We start from the raw sequence: 18880 nt of genomic DNA on the forward strand, positions 1-18880 counted from the left end.
CATCGTATTTGAAGAAGGAGATTCTGATGAAGTGATGTTCATCTGTGGGTACATACATGACTGAAAATGTCATTACAGGAAACAGTTTTGGCATAGTTGATTGACCACACTGGGCATAAACAAATCTGGGTCTTAGTGTGCCAACCAAAGGTATATGTAAACAATGCCATCTTAGTCTCTAATCAGCCTTAAGAATATATTTCATTTTTGCAGCTATTCACCACTGAGTTTTGGAAACCAACAAACCCAGTTTCCAGGAGTTTAGGACACTGGAAACGGTCTGCTTCCTCAACCCTATTTGTCCGTCAAGGAAAAGCATTGTTTCAAGAAGTGGGTCATGTGAATATAAAGGTGATTCGTCGAAAGGCCAGAAATCCCATGGTTCTGGTCAGAGTACCACTGAAACAAGAGAAAACAATCACAATTTAAGGCTGTAATTTTATCTAATCCACAATGAAGGAATAGAAACTTGGTCATATTCTGGGGAAGCATTTTGTTTAACGAAACAAAAATATCTTTAAAATGCTCGAGTTCAAATTATATTTTTGCAGATTGCAGAGGGAAAGAGCATTGAACTGGGAGTCAGGATACCAGGGTTCCAGTCCTGGTTCTTCCATCTACCTGCTGTGTGACCTTGGGCAAGTCCTTGGGCAAGTTACTTCTCAGGGCCCCATTTTCTTCCTCTGTAGAATGGGGATAAAATTCCCGTTTGCTCTCCCTTTTAGACCATGAGCCCCATGTGAGACAGGGACTGTGTTCACCGTGGTTATCTTGGTTTACCCCAGCACTTAGCACAGTGCTTAACACACAGAAACATGTAATAAGTGACCATCATTATTATTACAGTCACTTTTTAAACACAATTGTTCACATTCTTTTCAAAAGTACTTGAATAACATCTAGTTCTTCCCAGTTGCTGAAATGTTAAACTAATAAAATTGACAATCACTGTGGTGAATCCTGACACTTTTAAAAAACATTTCGGGGGAATACTTTCTCATAGCTGAAGATGGTATCTCCATCAATCGATCACTCAGTCACCAGTATTTATTGTTGAGGGTCTGTTGTGTGCAGAGCACTGTACTAAGTGCTTGGGAGAGTGCAATAGAATCAGTAGAAGTAATCCCTGCCTTTAAGGAGCTTACAGTTTACTGAATGTTTTGAAGGAAAGATGCCTCCCAACAGGGGCAGTTATTTAGGGCTGGTCTTGCAAGTACCAAGGACAAAACTGCCATTGGACTGTCTAGTCAGTCACACATCCACCTCCTCAGTTGGGGAATTGAGTCAACCAGCCGCCACCCTAGCCAAGGTGTTCAGGATTGAGGGATCTTTCGTCCCCACAGTGGATAGCTTTCCTGGGTCAGCATCCCCCGGCTCTGCACATTTCCTCCGAGGTGCTAATTCAGTGATACCAGAGTCCACAAAGGCATCATATTATTCCAAGAAAGCTCCGGAATTTCTAGAATTAGCACTTGGCAAAGGAGAAGAAAGATCCTTCTAGCAGGCACACTCACTGATGGGAAGCAGCCTGGATTGGTAGCACAAGGACCAATTTATACTCTTGTGAGCACGATCTATATGGGCGATCGGGGTGACCACCCTCATGATCCTATGAAGTCGGTGCCAAGTCAACACCATCGAAGCCAGCACCCTCAACACTGAAGCTGCACTATATCGTTATTATACTAGATTTCCCATCAGACCTAATTCTGGCCCCCTCCCGTTTGAAGAGGTAGATCAGGTTGTTTGTTTCCATTCCTACAAGACCAGATTGCACTAGAGCTAAAGTGTGTTGCTGTTAGGGTTTCTCTTGAGAATAGGGTATATGGGGAGGGGATGAAACTAGACAGGCTGGCTCATGAGATGAGGAGGCATTTTTTTGGAGCTCAAGCCCATCAGTAGGATCTTTCTGCAGACTGCCTCTTTCAGTGGAGTCCAGAAACATAGTTAATAATAATGGTATTTGTTAAGTGCTTACTGTGTGCCAGGCAAGTGTATTGAACACTGGGGTGGATACAAGCAAATTGGGTTGGACCTAGTACCTGTCCCACGTGGGGCTTATAGTCTAAGCCCCCATTTTACAGATGAATTAACTGAGGCACAGAGAAGTGAAGTGACTTGCCCAAGGCTGCACAGCAGACAAGTGGCAAAGTTGGGATTAGAACCCTTGACCTTCTGACTCCCAGGGACATGCTCTATCAACTATGCCATGCTGCTTCTCCAAGTTCTTCCCAATCCCTCCTCCCACCCCTCTCAATTTAACCTGGGCGGATTCTTCTAACCTGGGCTTAGAAGATTGAAGTATCAGTCAGAATGACTTTCGCTTCATCCTTTTTTTTTTGATGGCATTTGTTAAGTACTTACTGTGTGCTAGACACTCTACTAAGCACAGGGGTAGATACAAGCTAATCAGGTTGGATACAGTCCAGGTCCCACATGGGGCTCACAGCCTTAATCCTCACTTTACAGATGAAGTCACTGAGGCCCAGAAAAGTTAAGTGACTTACCCAAGTCACACAGCAGACAAGTGGTGGAGCTTGGATTAGAACCCAGGTACTCTCATTCTCAGGCCTGTGGTTTATCCACTAGGCCCTGCTGCTTCCTTACAGCCCCCTGCCCTGTTCACTTTGAGGTTATTCTGAGGTCTTTTCATCAGCAGAAGGTTTGAGGGAAGAGGAGGGGAAAGCCTAGTATCAGCATTAGGAAATTATGTACCATTGCCTGGAAATCCACTTGTGCGTTAACCAGCGCTTTAGCAATCTGTGCTGAGTTCTGAAAGTGCACGTTATCTGTTTAGAAAAAAAAAGAAAGATGGTTAAAGTGCCTATTAAAACCTGGTAAATATCAGAAAGCAGAAAGTGACAATGCTGTGTGCCTGGAAATGAACACTAACAATTATCTAGTCATACGGTTGACATTGTCAGCAGTGAGCAAGCATCGCTTGTATATGGAAACATCCTCGACACCTATGTGCTGACCCTGTGCGGAGATATAGGAAGATGCTTAAATGTTTCTCAAACAGAGTGCTGCTGGCTCAGGATTTTTATGTGTAAGAGTCTTTCTTAAACCTCACCATCTGCTGTGCCATGGATCAGGAGATAGTCTACATTTCTGAAATTCCCTGCTCTTGCCATAACAGTTGAATTCTGGAAGAGAGAGAATATTCACAGTTTAGGATTTGTAATTCATATTACCCTACCCAGGTAAAGATGATCAACTCAATAAGGAATTATTAATTGTGCGACTAGGAAATTCTTGGTAGCGGGTTGTAACAGGTTTTGGGGACTGTACACTCGTGGGCAGGCAATGTCACTACCAACTCTGTGGAATTATACACTCCCAGGTGCTTACCACAGTGCTCTTCACACAATGAGCACTCACTAAATATCAGTGAATGACTGATTGATTGATTTAAGCCCCATTTTGAGGAGAGGACAGTAATCCGGACCTAAAAGATTTGTTCTAAGCATCTCATTCTTCCTCTGAGCAGCCTCTCTCTGGAACTGCCCTATCTGTTCTCCCCTGTCTCCGCAGGTTTCCTGTTCCCCCTGACAGCAGGAATCCAGATAGTCAGGTAACTTCCTTGTTTCTGTTTTGTTTCTGATTCTCTCTGGTCTCTGAAAACTACACGCATATTTGTGAATTGGCGGAGTGTTTTTAACCTTTCTGTAAATCTGAAATAAGGAGGCCCCTTTATAAAAATACGCTAAAAGTGAAATTAATGAAATGTAAAATTCTTACTTTATAGTGCTCCAGATTATCTGACACTGTTGGAAGTCCCATGAACCGTTCTGTATAGATTGATGCTGTAATGTTAAAAGAAATATCAGTATGTTTAAATTCAGTTTTTGTTTCTCAGTGGAGCTCATCATTTTCTCTATTACACTTGTCTCATTCAATTCTGTTACATCTGTGGACTTTTTTTTAATCTGCTGTAATTATCCCAACATCATCAGAGCTATAGTGAGGGAATTTTTATTTTTGATGTTGCCCAAGTAAGTTGCCTCTCTTCTGTAATTTGCCAATCGATTACATTTATTGCAAGAGTCGGGGGAAAAGAGAAATGCTTTAATAAGCCTGCTACAGAGAGAGCAGCTCACATAGGGTTTTCAAACACAAAGCCATTTATTGGTTCTGGGTGAGGGGGCCAAACATTGAACTGGGGGCGGGGGGAGGTTGTCTTTCCGACATGCGTGGGCGTCTGTGTTTAAGGCAACTGTCATTAAAAATGACAAAATGTCTCTGCTTTGACCTTAAATCATTCATTCATTCATTCATTCAATCGTATTTATTGAGCACTTACTGTGAGCAGAGCACTGTACTAAGTGCTTGGGAACTACAAGTTGGCAACATATAGAGACGGTCCCTACCCAACAATGGGCTCAGGTCTCAGAGAAACTAAGAACAGTTTATGAGTGACATTTGCCCCAGGATCACACAGTTGCCTATAAAACTGCAAAAATAGCTGTAATTTATCCAACACATCCATTCGACGATCCTTGAAATCCGGTTTCAATTCTTGAACGCGTATTTTCATACAGCTTCATATGTGGGTTATCTAAATGTTAAATGATATCCAAGACCTCGTGGATGACATGTTTCCATACCATAATACTCCCAGCTGGAGACTGGAGCAACTGCCATCCCACACTTGAATAGGCCAGTTCCAGATCCAAGGACTAGCGAAGATACGTAGCCACCATAGGACTAGAGAGAAGTTCACAGATAGTCAAAAGCAGTCTGTGTAGGCTCCATTTCACTCTCCGAAAGACAAATAACAAAATGTTTAGTTCTCAGCATTCTAGCAATCCAAATACTTACTTGAGCCTGCTCCAACATATGAACCAATGAATAGAATAAACTCCTGTTCTTTTACTGATCCAGTTCAACAACCTCATTAAGGATTTCTCTTCAACTCAAAAGGTCTCACGTTCTGGGAAGGTGGAAATGGTTGTAAACACCTTCCTCTACCCCTAAAGTGGTTACCCTATTTGCACCATGATCTGCTGCCTGGGAAATAAAATACTAACTGAGAAAGAACTGAAACTCTTTTTAAATAAAGGGAAGAAATAAATGTCAAAAAGAAAGACAGAATGAATGAAATATTCTGAGTTTGAAAATCAGTTTTCAAGTGACAACATTCTACCTATTTCAAGCTTTCACTTGAAATGTAAAAACAATATGCTCTTATTAGTAGTCTAAAAACAGCTATCTCTGGATATGAAGCTTCATTCTTGACTTTCACTTCTGTCACATGTAGAGGGAACCTGGATTACTGTGCCAGGTGCCCTATTGAAAATTCATTATTGTTTTGGATTTCCTTTTAGAATCATGTGTCTACAACTCCCTCTCTGAAAAAGGCAAAAGAGAAAAATTTGCACAGATAGAAGAACTGGAAGGGGCTTTGAGAAATCATTTGGTCCAAACCCTTGCCTAAAGGCGTATGAATAAATAATTCAGGACAGGTGTTGTCCTTGTCTTGTGTAGAATGCCGGTCAGGTTGGAAACTCCACATCTTCCCTTAGAAGTCATTCCAGTTTGAGAAGGGACAAGTAATTTAGCATCCTGATAGTTAAGAAGGTCTTCTTGGGAAGGAGAACTCTTTCCTGTTCTAATTAGAGGCCATTTCCTTTTGTTCCACCCTCAGTGGAGAACAAATCTCCTGTAAAAAACCTTTCAGAGGCTTGAAAAGAATTATCAAGATATCTCTCAGCTCTATCTTCTCTCAGCCAAAGGCAGTTTCAGTTTCTTTCACATTTCATTCAATCGTATTTATTGAGCACTTACAGTGTGCAGAACACTGTACTAAGTGCTTGGAAAGTACAATTCGAATTTCTTCCTTAAACCCATTTTGCCACTCTGTATCCATTTTATTCCCATTTCCCTAGAACATGATAGGTTGTCTAGATCTTCTTTAAAGTGGGATCACTGAAACATGACACAGAACTAGAAAATGATCCAGTTGTTGAGGAATATACTAGAAGGATTCCTTCGTGATTTTTGTTTGTCAGGCACTTGTATAACATGCCAGTATAATGTTGTTTTTTTATTTCAGCATAGCACTCAGTTTCTCATTAACGTAGCATCCAGGGTTTTTCTCCTGTCCTTATGAAAACCCCAACTTGTATTTATATTGTTTGTTTGCATCCCTAAGCACTGCTTTGCATTTGCCCCCCTTGAATTGCATCCTGTTTCTAAAGGATCATATTTCTGGTCTGACTGTCAATTCTATTTCTACTTTCCAAGGGGTTAATGACCATTCAATTTAGAATCATTAGCAAATGTAATGTTAATATTCCAGGTTCTTTCATCCATTTCATCAATAAGGATATTGAGTTCCAGGGCCAAAGTCAATGGAAATGGCCTTGATAGGAAACATCCTAGGCACACTTAAAAACTGGGCTGGTCATTTTGGATGGAAATGTTCTAAGATTATGACTCTCCAAGTTCCAAAATTGACAGCAAAATAAACTGAGAAGACTTCCCGAATCTACTATGTGCTTGCATTTTGACCTTAGACGAGTCATTTAGACTGTGAGCCTGTTGTTGGTTAGGGACCGTCTCTATATGTTGCCAACTTGTACTTCCCAAGCGCTTAGTACAGTGCTCTGCACGCAGTAAGCGCTCAATAAATACAAATGAATGAATTTAGCTTCTCTGTGCCTCGAACTCCCCATCTGTAGAATGGGAATGAAATACTTGCTCTCCCTCCTACTTAGGCTGTGAGATCCATGCGGGACAGGGACTGTGATTATTTCATACCTATCTCAGTGCTTAGTACAAAGCTTGGCACATAGTAAGCACTTAAATACTATAGTTCTTAATTATGATTTTGAAGGAGAACCAAGAACTGAATCAGAGGAAAAAGGCTAACAATGTTTCCTGTGAATCTCAAACAGTTCTTATTGGATTTGTGCAGAAAAATGAAGAGCTAACTTCTCATGGTTTGCAGTGCAAGAGAAGTACTGAATGAGTACTGCCAGCAACAGAAAGCACCCAGCTCACCTTTCTAACTGTTCTTGGCTTAAACCCCCCATGTTTTTATTTTGATTTTTATAAGCTGCAGTTATGGGTTTCTGATTCTTGGAAATCAGGCTCAAGACTAATGCAGTTTCTTATTATGTGAATGAATCCAACTTGAATATGTTAACACCAACTTTGTGTTGCTTCTTTAGTCCTTTGATTTAACTAGGACCCCCGAAAATAAGACCAAAAGGCAATTTTAGTTTTGGGTTGTTTCTACCTAGAATATGAGTATTAAGTGAACTGCATTCATTCCATCAATCAATTCCTGTGTGCTTCCTGTGTGCATCTATGCTCTCTGCCCTCGAGGAACCTTCAATTCAAATCTCTAGACTGTAAGTCTATAAGCTCGTTATGGGCAGGAAACATATCTCTACTAATTCTGTCTGCTGAATCTGTTGTAGTGCTTAGAACAGTGCTTGGCACATACATAGTAAGCACTTAATACCTTTATTATTATTATTGTAATTGTACTCTCCCAAGCACTTAGTACAGTGCTCTGCTCATAGGGAGCACTCAATAAATACCACTGATTGATAAGTAGGCTCTTCGTCTACTGGTCCTGAGGAGTGGAGGTGGTAAGCGAATGGGCCTAGGGAGAAGATCTTGATCCGTTGCTGTTTCCTCTGTGCCTCTCGTTTAATCAATCAATCAATCATATTTACTGAGTGCTTACTGTGTGCAGAGCACTGTACTAAGCGCTTGGGAAGTACAAGATGGCAACATATAGAGACAGTCCCTACCCAACAGTGGGCTCACAGTCTAAAAGGGGGAGACAGAGAACAAAACCAAACATACTAACAAAATAAAATATATAGAATAGATATGTACAAGTAAAATAAATCAATCAATAAATAGAGTAATAAATATATACAGACATATATACATATATCGTTTACTAAGGGAGCTGTGGAATTTTCACCAAAGGGAGCTTGGCTTCCCCTGAGAGCTGCCTAATTCTGCAGTGGAGGATACTCAACCTGTCTCTGGGATGGAATTATAGAGACTGAATTGGGTAACCTAGGCAGCAGCCCTGTTCATAGCTATGAATGTAGAAGTGTTCACTCTGACCCTCTGGGAAGTTCCCCTTCTTTGTCAGCCATGAATTCAGACCTGCACCTTCCCAGAAAGAAGGGGTGAATACCCTGAGAACAGAGGAATAAAGGGGTGAAGAGAGTGACTTTTAATCCAATTCTGGCCTCTAGTCTGACAGAAACCCAATGAAAGGAAATATTTCTTTAAAAACCGGTGAAAATACAATTGGGGATTTGTGATTATTTATCTTGATTATTTTAACACAAATAGAGTAGGAAAGCTCATATTGAAACATTTCGCTTGATAGCACACATTTGCCCAGGAATTTTACATTTCACTCTTTGAAGAAAAAATATATATCCTGAAATAATTATTTTACCCTTATCATGTCACTTTTCAGTCAATATGAATCCTGTTAATTCCACATCTCACAAAATGGCTTTACTTCACTGTATCATTGTACATGCCTCTCACAGAAAAGAGAGACAAGAAAAATAAACCAAGCAAATGACAAGACTGAAAAAAAATCGTCAATAAGTGGATGTGGTCAATTGAGAAGTGTGTACTTCAAATTCTTTATGGAGGATAGGCTATCATTCATATTCAGTTTAGCACCAATTTGAAGAACAATATTTCAGTATTTTTAAACACCCACCTTTGACCAACAACTGGGTCATTCTTATTAATAAATATTTTATTCCATTTATCCTTACTTTCCCTGACCAAAGAAACAAGAAATGGAACTCTATTTAATCCTCAACTCGAAGAATAATTTGGAAACAGGCATAGTAAGAGTTTACTATCCAAGGAAAACACAAAACAACCAGAAGAGGTTGGATCTTAGATTTAGTGAGTTTGTGCATCCAAGGATGCCAGAGATTCAGCAGAGCAGTCAAGTCTTTAAGTACTGCACACAATATGTTCGTTTTTTCAGATTTGGTACTTCTTGGTTTTACCTACAGAGTCAGTTGTGGTATCCGAGTAACTATTTTTCTGCAGTTTTTGCCAACACCGGAGGAACAGGGAGTCATTAAAATGAAAGACAAATAAAAAGAGTTTTCAAGCTTTAAAGACTAAAATAACTTGATCTTCTGAATCAGTTATTACTGTATTCCTAATAGTGTTATTCAGTGATTTAAAATATTACTTTTCATTTGCACAATGATAGAGACAACATTGAAACAACCATATGGAACACGTTGGAAAGTAATCATTGTAACATTGAACAGCAAGTATGGAAACAACAACAAAAAACTTACCCAGCCCCATATGGCTATTCTCTTTTCATCAATGAAACCCATTTCTATAAACTTTCTAAAGCAAAGGAAAAAAGTGTTTAAATACATGTACATAACTGCAGTGATTTCAAAATGATGATTAATTAAAACTAGCTCTATTCTGTCTCTCCTGAACATAAATAGTATGTATCGAATGCCTTCTGTGTCCAACCTATTCTTCTAGCCAGTCAATCATGTTTATTGAGCGCTTACTGTGTGCAGAGCACTGGCAACTCTTCAAGGACTTTGTAATCCAATGGGGGATGTATAGGGCTCTTGAATTACACTGATAAGATTTCTTGTCAATGGGTATTTTCTTAAAGGAATGGTGCATAAAAGATGACTTCCTTAAAAGTTCAACAGAAAATGGGACAGGTTAAAACAGTGTTTGTAGAAAATAGCTATAAGAAAACAGCTGCAGGCACTCTTAAGCAAAGCTCTCAGGAAAAAAACCAGGACAAAGTGAAGTGGAGTGTTGAATGATTAGCAGGTGGATTAGGGCCTTATAGAAAGGTAAACCAGAGAGCTGGATGATCATACTCATGAAATATAGTAGATTTTAGGTGCTTGAGAAATATCTTATTAATTTTTCACAAAATTCCAATTTGCTGGCTAATCAATTAATTTTTTTTTTAACTTTGGATCTGGACCTGACCTAGAGAATCCTGTTCTTTAATGACCTTTAAAGGGATGACTGAGTTACAGTCTAAAGTGGGTTTCTTTACATTTGTTTCTGAAGAAATGACACAAAAATGCAATCTTAAGGAAGCCCTTATAAAAAAATTCAATATAAATGATAGAAAAAACACCCAAAAGGCACTTAGACCACAAAGACAGAGATATAAACATCATGCAGGGAACTATGAAATGTAATGTATGACTAGAATCACACAAGGATAATCTGGGAAGGTTTCATGGAAGAAATTAGTTTTTAGTTCAATTTGAAGGTGAGAAGTTATTTTATTTTTGAAACAAGGTTTTTATCAAAAAGTCAAAATGGGTTTTCGCTCCAATTTGAAAATGTGTGTAAATAATTTTACAAATCTTTGGTTTGAATATCCCAGGCAGAAGTACTTTAAAACTAGCTTCTTTTAGAGTTTGTTGCAGACATTCAGCCTAGAAATGACAAAGTCCAGGATGAAGGTGGCAAAGCTATTGGGTAAAGGCACAATTTGCATGAAGGAAACATGTGGAAAACCCATTGCGATCTGAGATTCCAAGAGCAATTAGAAAATCAAAGAGAATGTAAAAGCAGAGAGCTTTTTATTTTTTATGGTATTTGTGAAGTACTTACTATGAGCCAAGGCCCTGTTTTAAGAGCCGGGGTAGATATAAGCTAATCAGGTTGGACACAGTTCATGTCCCATGGGGGGCTTACAGTCTTAATCCTCATTTTACAGATGAGATAACTGATGCCCAGAGAAGTTAAACGACTTGCCCAAGGTCATACAGCAGACAAGTGAGGGAGCCAGGATAAGAACCCAAGTGATTCTCACTCCTGGCCTGTTCTGTATCCACTAGGCCACAGTGCTTTTCTAATGCAATTAATAGTATTTATTCAGCAACCACTGGGAGCAGAACACTGTTCTAAATGTTTGAGAGAGTAAAATTGAATTAGAAGACATGATCCCTGCCTACAAGGAGTCTATAATCTAGCGGGTAGTGGGTATTCCAGCAGGCCAAGCCAATACTGCTCTAAGTGAACTGGGAAATGGATGCACTACAAATTAGTAAATTTGAGATAATTCCAGCATTCCTTCGCAGATTTTCACAACAGATTAATGAGGAAAATAGTAGGTATTCATGGTCAAAAAGATCACTTTTCCTCTTTGTATAGCTGATTGGCACTCTGGCACAATAAAAAGTGATTTATGACTTTTATAATCACTCAGAAGCTGGGGATGATCGCACTTTAGGAAAAACAAACAAATGAAACATGGAAGCAGGAAATCCTTAATGGCTCCCTTCCCATGAGACACATTAAGAAGGATAACAGATTCAGGCAGGATATGATAATGTAATAGTTAACAGAAAATGAAAAAGCCACAACACATGCTGAGGCAAAAACAAGTTAAAGGGCTACTGCATAATCAAGGCTGCACACATTGAAGAACTTGCAGAAGACAGACACATCAGCTATTTTGTGATTATCTTTGAAAAAAGGCAGGGAATTTGAAAAGGAGAAAAGAGGTTTCACCTCACTGTTGGCTCCCAGTAAGCTCAGCACTTTCACAACAATCTCGATAATAAGGTCACCAGTGGTCTCCTCCTTGCTAAATCCAATGGCCTCTACATCATCCTAATCTTTTTCAGTCATTCAGCTGCCTTCTACCCCTTCTCCTATGAACATCATTCAACCTTGGTTTCCCTGACACTGTCCTCTCCTAGTTCGCTTCCTAACTCCATGGCTGATCATTCTCAGTCTCTCCCCTACCTCCTATCCCCTAATCGTGGGAGTCCCTTCAGACTCAATTCTGAGTCCCCTCGTATTCTCCATTATACCTACTTCCTTGGAGATCTTATTCATTCCAATGTCCTCAACTACCATCTCTGTGCAGATGGTTCCCACATCTACATCTCCAACCCTGATCTTTCTCATCCTCTGCAGTCTTGAATTTCCTCCTGCTTTCAGGGCATCTCTACTTGGATGTCTCACCAACAATCGATTTGTAGTAGTAAATCAGAACACAAAAATAAGAATGCTTAAAAATTTCAACCTGTGACAGTAGGGACTCAGCTAAAACAAGTCAGTTTTTAGCTCTTTCCATCCTGGGAGGGGTCCTATTGAATTACTAGTGAACCTGAGATTTCAAAACAGTTACTGAATTTAGAGGAGAGATTTTCTTTGAAAGTATTCTGCTTCTTCAGCAGGATGAAAAGGCTACCCTTAGGCAACCTAAATGTAGAGGTCTGAGAAAGAGGATGTGGTTGGTTCTTCACATCCAAATTTTCCCCCTTAAATTTGGGATTCTGTGTTGTTCTGCGGGCCTATCTGATCCTAGTCTGTAGCCTAGTACCTCGTTCTTCCAGTTTTAGTTTCTTTAGCTGAATGTGTCCATCCCATTATATGAGGTATAAGATTTATGGAATAATTACGTTTGATTTGAAAATAGCATTAATCTGGATATTTTGAGATTTATAAATCACAAAGTAAAATTCCATTTGCTCGTATTATTATAACACATTAAGTCTCCAGCTATGAATGAACAACAGTCATAAGTACTCTTGCATAGTGACTGAGTTCTTCTGAACAAACAGTAATTTCTGGTTCAGGCAAAGATGGGGACAATGACGACATTTAGGAAGGAGGAATGAATTTGAAAAGAAAAGAAATTGACTTTTAAAACTCTTGCTCCTGTCCCCGAGCACCCATTCTCACACTGTAAAATAACATCAATGCCATTACTCTCTCAGATCGTAGGTCAACCAACCCAATGTTCTGTCTCTCACAGTGACAACAGGACACCATCTTAAAGTTTAGGGATAGATCTTCTAACATCCTTAATGTTTCCCCTATACAGCTCTCTAGTAACCTTAAAATATTTCCAAATCCCTCTTAAATGTGCCCAGCTCTTCTACCTGCACAATTCCAGTAAATAAATGCTTCATTTTGTTTGTTTTGACTTTTCACTTTCAAGCATTAACGGGGTGTGGGACAGCAGGCTCTTATCCTGGTGTCAGGAAATTTGTTAAGCCACAATACCCTGCCCTCTCCCTGACTTTTCCGTCACTGTAGATGGCACTACCATCCTTCCTGCCTCACAAGCCTGCAACCTTGGTGTCATCCTCAACTCTGCTCTCTCGCTCACCCCTCAGATCCAATCCATCACCGAAACCTGCCAGTCTCACCAAAACCTGCTGGTCTCACCTCCACAACAACGCCAAGATCTGCCCTTTCCTCTCCACCCAAACCGCTACCTTGCTGGTTCAATCTCTCATCCTAACCCGACTGGATTACTGCATCGGCCTCCTCTCTGATCTCGTATCCTCCTGTCTCTCTCCACTTCAGTCTATACTTCACTCTGCTGCCCGGATCATCTCTGTGCGGAAATACTCTGGGCATGTTACTCCCTTCCTCAAAAATCTCCAATGGCTGCCTGTCAATGTACAAATCAAGCAAAACCCCCTCACTCTTAGTTTCAAGGCTCTCCATCACCTCGCCCCCTCCTACCTCACCTCCCTTCTCTCCTTCTACAGCCCAGCCCACATCCTCCGCTCCTCTGCCGCTAACCTCCTCACTGTACTTGTTCTCGCCTGTCCCGCTGTCGACCCCCGGCCCACATCCTTCCCCTGGTATGGAATGCTCTCCCTCCATGCATCCGCCAAGCTAGCTCTCTTCCTCCCTTCAAAGCCCTACTGAGAGCTCACCTCCTCCAGGAGGCTTTCTCAGACTGAGCCCCCTTTTTCCTCTCCTCCTCCCCATCCCCCCCCAACCTCCTTCCCCTCCCCACAGCACTTGCATATATTTGTACAGATTTATTACTCTATATATTTTGCTTGTAAGTGTTTACTATTCTATTTATTTTGTTAATGATGTGCATATAGCTTTAATTCTATTTGTTCTGACAATTTTGACACCTCTCTACATGTTTTGTTTTGTTGTCTGTCTCCCCCTTCTAGACTGTGAGCCCATTGTTGGGTAGGGACTGTGTCTATATGTTGCCGACTTGTACTTCCAAAGCACTTAGTACAGTGCTCTGCACACAGTAAGCACTCAATAAATACGATCGAATGAATGAATGAATTCCATGTTTCTCTAGCCATCACCCTTCTATCTCATGGAATAAAACCCTGTGCCATTATAGGCTGCTTCTTTTATAATGATGAGTCCGAACTCTCTAGTATCCCTTCCTGAGGAAGTTTCTCCATTTCTTGGATTGGTTCGATTGCCTTCCTTGAACTTTCCAGCTCTATTATGTCCTTCCCTAAATTCAGTAACAGAAGCTCACCCAGTAATCCAGGTGGATCATGTTTTCATGTAGTGGCAACACTCATCCTTTGACTGTCTAACCCTCCCTGATGAGGCCAAATATATATCAATCAATGGTATTTACTGAGCACTTACTGTACACAGAGCATTTACTTACCGCTTGGGAAAATACAACACACCAGAGTTGGTACATATGTTCCCTGCCCCCAGGGGACTAATGATTGAGAAGAATAGTCAATGATGATGTTAAAATATCTTTTGAGAGGTGCTGTTAATCCAGTCCATCATCATGGAGTTAAAATTTGCATTATTTTTCTCTACATCCATTATATTGTACTTATTCACATTGAACTAATCTGACAATTTGCTGTCTTACTTTCTCAGCATTTTGAGGTCTTCTTCAGTCTGTCCCAACTTTCATGACATTTTTTCACCTGGAAAAGCTTAACATCATCTCCAAACTTGAAAATTTCACTGTGCATTCCCTCTTCCAGATCATTAGTGAGGATATTAATCAAAAGCAGTTGTAGCACTAATCCTTGAAGGAGCTCACTCTTTATACTTGATTTATATTTCATCTTGAAAGAGTCCATTTATTCCTATCCTTTGTTTCCTATCTTTCTGCCAGTTTTCCACTGATGACAGAATGTTCCAATCCCATCATTTTCAAGAGCCTCGGTAATAGAACCTTGTCAAAGGCTTTTTGAACATCTAAATAGATTATGTCTACAGGGATCCCTCTACTACAGGTTTCAAAGAATGCCAGTTTATTAGTGAAGCTTGATTTCCTCCTAGAGAAACCATGTTAGCATTTCCCTATTAATTTGTGCTTTTCTATGTGTTCACTGATCCTAAACATAATTACTGAATCTACCAGTTTGCCAAGCCTAGAAGTGAGGCTTACAGTTTTCAGGGATGTGAGATGGCAAGATTCTAAATCGCGCTTCACCAGCCCAGTAAAAACTACTTCATTAAAATAAAGACGAGGTCGAGGCATGATGTTTTGGAAATCCTTCTTGGAAATCTGGCCAGTGCTAGATTCTAATAAACTGTTGTTGGCAAAAAATAATGTGACTATTTCTAAGACTGTGGTCTGGATGGAGTCTTGGTGGTGATGTTGCTGTTGTTTTGGTGCTTTTATGGTTGTCAGGAAAATCGAAATAGGAAAATTGTGGTCCAGAAGGAAAATCATGCCATGTGGCCTTGAGAAACAGCATGGTCTTGTGCAAAGAGCAAGGGCTTGGGAGTCAGAAGACGTGGGTTTTATTCCGTTCATTCATTCCATTCAATCGTATTTATTGAGCACTACTGTGTGCAGAGCACTGTACTATGTAATGGCATTTATTAAGCACCTACTATGTGCAGAGCACTGTTCTAGGCACTGGACACTGTTCTAAGCACTGGGCACTGTTCTAAACACTTGGGAGAGTACAATATAAGAATAACAAGGGACCTTCCCATCCCACAATAAGTTTATAGTCTAGAGGGGGAGACAGATACTAATATAAGTAAATAAATTACAGATATGTACATAAGTGCTGTGGGATTGGGAGGGGGAATGAATTCAGGGAGCAAGTCAGCATGATGCAGAAGGGAGTGGGAGAAGTGGAAAGGAGGCCTTAGTCAGTGAAGGCCTCTTGGAGGAGATGTGCCTTCAAAAAGGCTTTGAAGGTGGGGAGAGTAATTGTCTGTCTGATATGAGGAAGGAGAGCATTCCCAGCCAGAGGCAGGTTGTGGGTAAGAGGTCGGTGGCGAGATAGACTTGACCGAGTTACAGTGAGGAGGTTAGCATTTAGGACAGAAGTGTGTGGGCTGAGTTGTAGTAGGAGAACAGTGAGATGAGGTAGGAGGGGGCAAGTTTATTGAGTGCTTTAAAGAGTTCTAATCTCAGCTGCACGACACATTTGCTGTGTGACTTTGGGTAAGTCACAACTTCTCTTTGCCTCAGTTCCTTAATTCCCATATCCGCAAAATGGGGATTCAATATTTTATCTTCCTTCCTATTTAGACTATAAGCCCCATGTGGGACCTCATTATCTTGTAGCCTACTCCAGGGCTTAGTATAGTGTGCACTTAATAACTACTACAGTTATTTAGATGGAAGTGAAAAATAAAGGAAAAAATAAATCATCAGTTTACAACAGCATCTACCAACCTACTAATCAACTACCACCGGCCCACTGGGCCCGTGCAAGGCACTCACCTAACAGCCGAAATTTGGTCTTCGATTTCATAAACTCCCAGCCTTCGATAGACAGCATGCATCATCTCATCTCCCTGGAAAGCTGTTCCTCGACCATCCACCAAGGCGATAATGATGCCCTCTTTACTTGCAAGATAGGAAATCCAACTAATGGCAAATATGGATCTCACGCTTTGACTGCAGGGACCGCCGTACCTAAAGAAAAGGGTAGACTTTCTGATTCATTTGCCCTGGCTCAGCTTTCTATCACTGGGCAATATTTTGTGGACAATATCTATAGTTCTTCTCCCCAGATACTAACAATGCCCCAGATACTAACTTTGGGTAAAAGTGAAATAGTAAAAATAGAAATATAAGCCAAGGTAAATTGAGGAAACATCTTTCTCTGGCCAGAGAGTAAAGAAGAGGAAAGACTGGGAATGATGTGGAGGCAAATATCCTTCACAGTTGTGGGGTGATAATAATAATAATAATAATGATGGTATTTGTTAAGTGCTTACTATGTGCAAAGCACTGTTCTAAGCACTGGGGAGGTTACAAGGAGATCAGGTTGTCCCACGGGGGGCTCACAGTCTTAATCCCATTTTACAGATGAGGTAACTGAGGAATGCAGAAGTTAAGTGACTTGCCCAAAGTCACACAGCTGACAGTTGGCGGAGCTGGGATTTGAACCCATGGCCTCTGACTCCAAAGCCCGTGCTCTTTACACTGAGCCACGCTGCTTCTCCAAGTCCCAAAAATGGCCAGTTACCCAAATGGTGGTTAGTAAAACCTTTAAACGTGGTGAAATTAATAAGGCTTCTGGCAAAAAAACTCCCCAAAACTATAAGTCTGCTAACTATAGCGCTGTTCGAGTTAAAAACCATCTTAATGGCACCAGTATATTCCTGCAACTGCTTTAAATTCACTGTTGCCATAAATTCATAGCTGTGTCCCCCAAATCTGGATCACAGTGCGCTTCATTCTGTTATTATATGTATGGATACAGTTCAAGAGGATTCATTGTAATCTTAAAACAGGTTACAGTACGTTCCCTGTGTACTGGTTCAGTATCACTGAGAAGAGCAATGTGATCATAGGGCCTGGGTAAATAGGTGAAAAACAAGAAGTAGCTTTGACTAACTCTATATGGAGGTAGTCAAAATGGTTTATAGAATATTAAAGGAAGATACTCAGAACTGTGTTTGTAAATACCTTCCTGCTCCAGTGCTCTCTGGGGGGTGAAAAGGGGAGCTGCCCCTAAACTATGCTTGGTAGGAGTGGTAAATAATAACTGTGGAATTGATTAAGTGATACTATTTGCCAAGCATTGTACTAAGTTCTGGGGTAGATACAAGATAATCAGGTCCCACATGGGGCTCAAAGTTTAAGTACGAGGAAAAACAGGGTAAAAACCCTGGCACACTCCGCCATACAGCTGCATATTGTGCATTGCTACCATATTATCAAGCATCAGCCTATTTCCCAAATCCATTCTTTATTGTCTTGGTGTGTGCAGGAAAATTGCCTGCTATTGTAACGCAGAAGTGATGTAAACTGCTCACGAGAAATTTATCCATTTTACCTGAAAAAGTATTTAAACAATTTTTTCCATTATAAAATTTACAGATAATAATAATAAATACTTCGTACACCTGGATAAGGAGAGGATACTTCTTAGATTTGTCAAACTGAGGAGGGAGAATCAACTTGTGCCACAATGCTAAAAAAAAAAAAAAAGATTGTTTGTTAATTCTGGATTATAATTAGCATTTATTTCTGATTATGATCCATGTCTTTGGAGCAAAAGCTTACAAAAATGAACTCTAATGAGTTGGGAAACTACATTTCAAATATGTTACTTAATCATTTTGCTGTTCAATTTTTAATGCAAAAATAAATTCCATTTAGGTCCAATGAATAAAGGTGTTTATAAATCTAGAATTTGGAAAATCTATTAAAAAATCGATCTCAAAAAACTGGAGTAGTACCAGAGTTCTATGTCAATTTAATCCTTAAAAACATTAGGGATGATTAGAGAAGATGTACAGAAGAACATCACTAAAATAATACTTCGGTAAAAATACGAGATCTGTGCATCTTAAATTTATACGTATCAGTTATAAGCAAGGAAAATATGCAGAGATGTATACTTAGAGTCTTACTAATTCCATCCACTTCAAATCTATCAATTTCCTCTTTAGGCAGTTGAATGTTTTCCAAAGCCACTTCTAATTCTTTGTTTTCTTCCAGAATTTTAATTTCTTTAAAAAAAAAGAAAAGAAAAACAAATTTCTATTGTTAACATATTTGCCTAAACTCTTTGGTACTAAACTATTGTCTCTCCTTACATCTTGGCTCTGAATGAAATTGATTAAAAGACCTGCTGAATAATGAGACCAGTGTAACTAAATGCCTCTGATTTCCATCCTT

At 40.0% G+C, this 18880-nt stretch overlaps 1 protein-coding gene across 2 annotated transcripts in view; it reads right to left on the reverse strand.

Moving 5' to 3' along the window:
* The window catches only part of LOC119932399 (fibroblast activation protein alpha), a 59610-nt gene continuing 40730 nt past the window's right edge, over positions 1 to 18880 (reverse strand). For both annotated transcript variants that reach the window (XM_038751553.1, XM_038751552.1), the window contains 9 exons: positions 18613 to 18711; positions 18101 to 18170; positions 16469 to 16663; positions 9318 to 9372; positions 4608 to 4707; positions 3742 to 3806; positions 3074 to 3146; positions 2716 to 2789; positions 1 to 399 (listed from right to left, as the gene is read on the reverse strand). In XM_038751553.1, the coding sequence (XP_038607481.1) occupies positions 295 to 399; positions 2716 to 2789; positions 3074 to 3146; positions 3742 to 3806; positions 4608 to 4707; positions 9318 to 9372; positions 16469 to 16663; positions 18101 to 18170; positions 18613 to 18711 (836 nt within the window). In that variant the 3' untranslated portion in view covers positions 1 to 294. The remainder of the gene's footprint in view (positions 400 to 2715; positions 2790 to 3073; positions 3147 to 3741; positions 3807 to 4607; positions 4708 to 9317; positions 9373 to 16468; positions 16664 to 18100; positions 18171 to 18612; positions 18712 to 18880) is intronic.

This window comes from Tachyglossus aculeatus, chromosome 9 (assembly GCF_015852505.1).
Source record: "Tachyglossus aculeatus isolate mTacAcu1 chromosome 9, mTacAcu1.pri, whole genome shotgun sequence".
Classification (NCBI taxonomy): domain Eukaryota; kingdom Metazoa; phylum Chordata; class Mammalia; order Monotremata; family Tachyglossidae; genus Tachyglossus; species Tachyglossus aculeatus.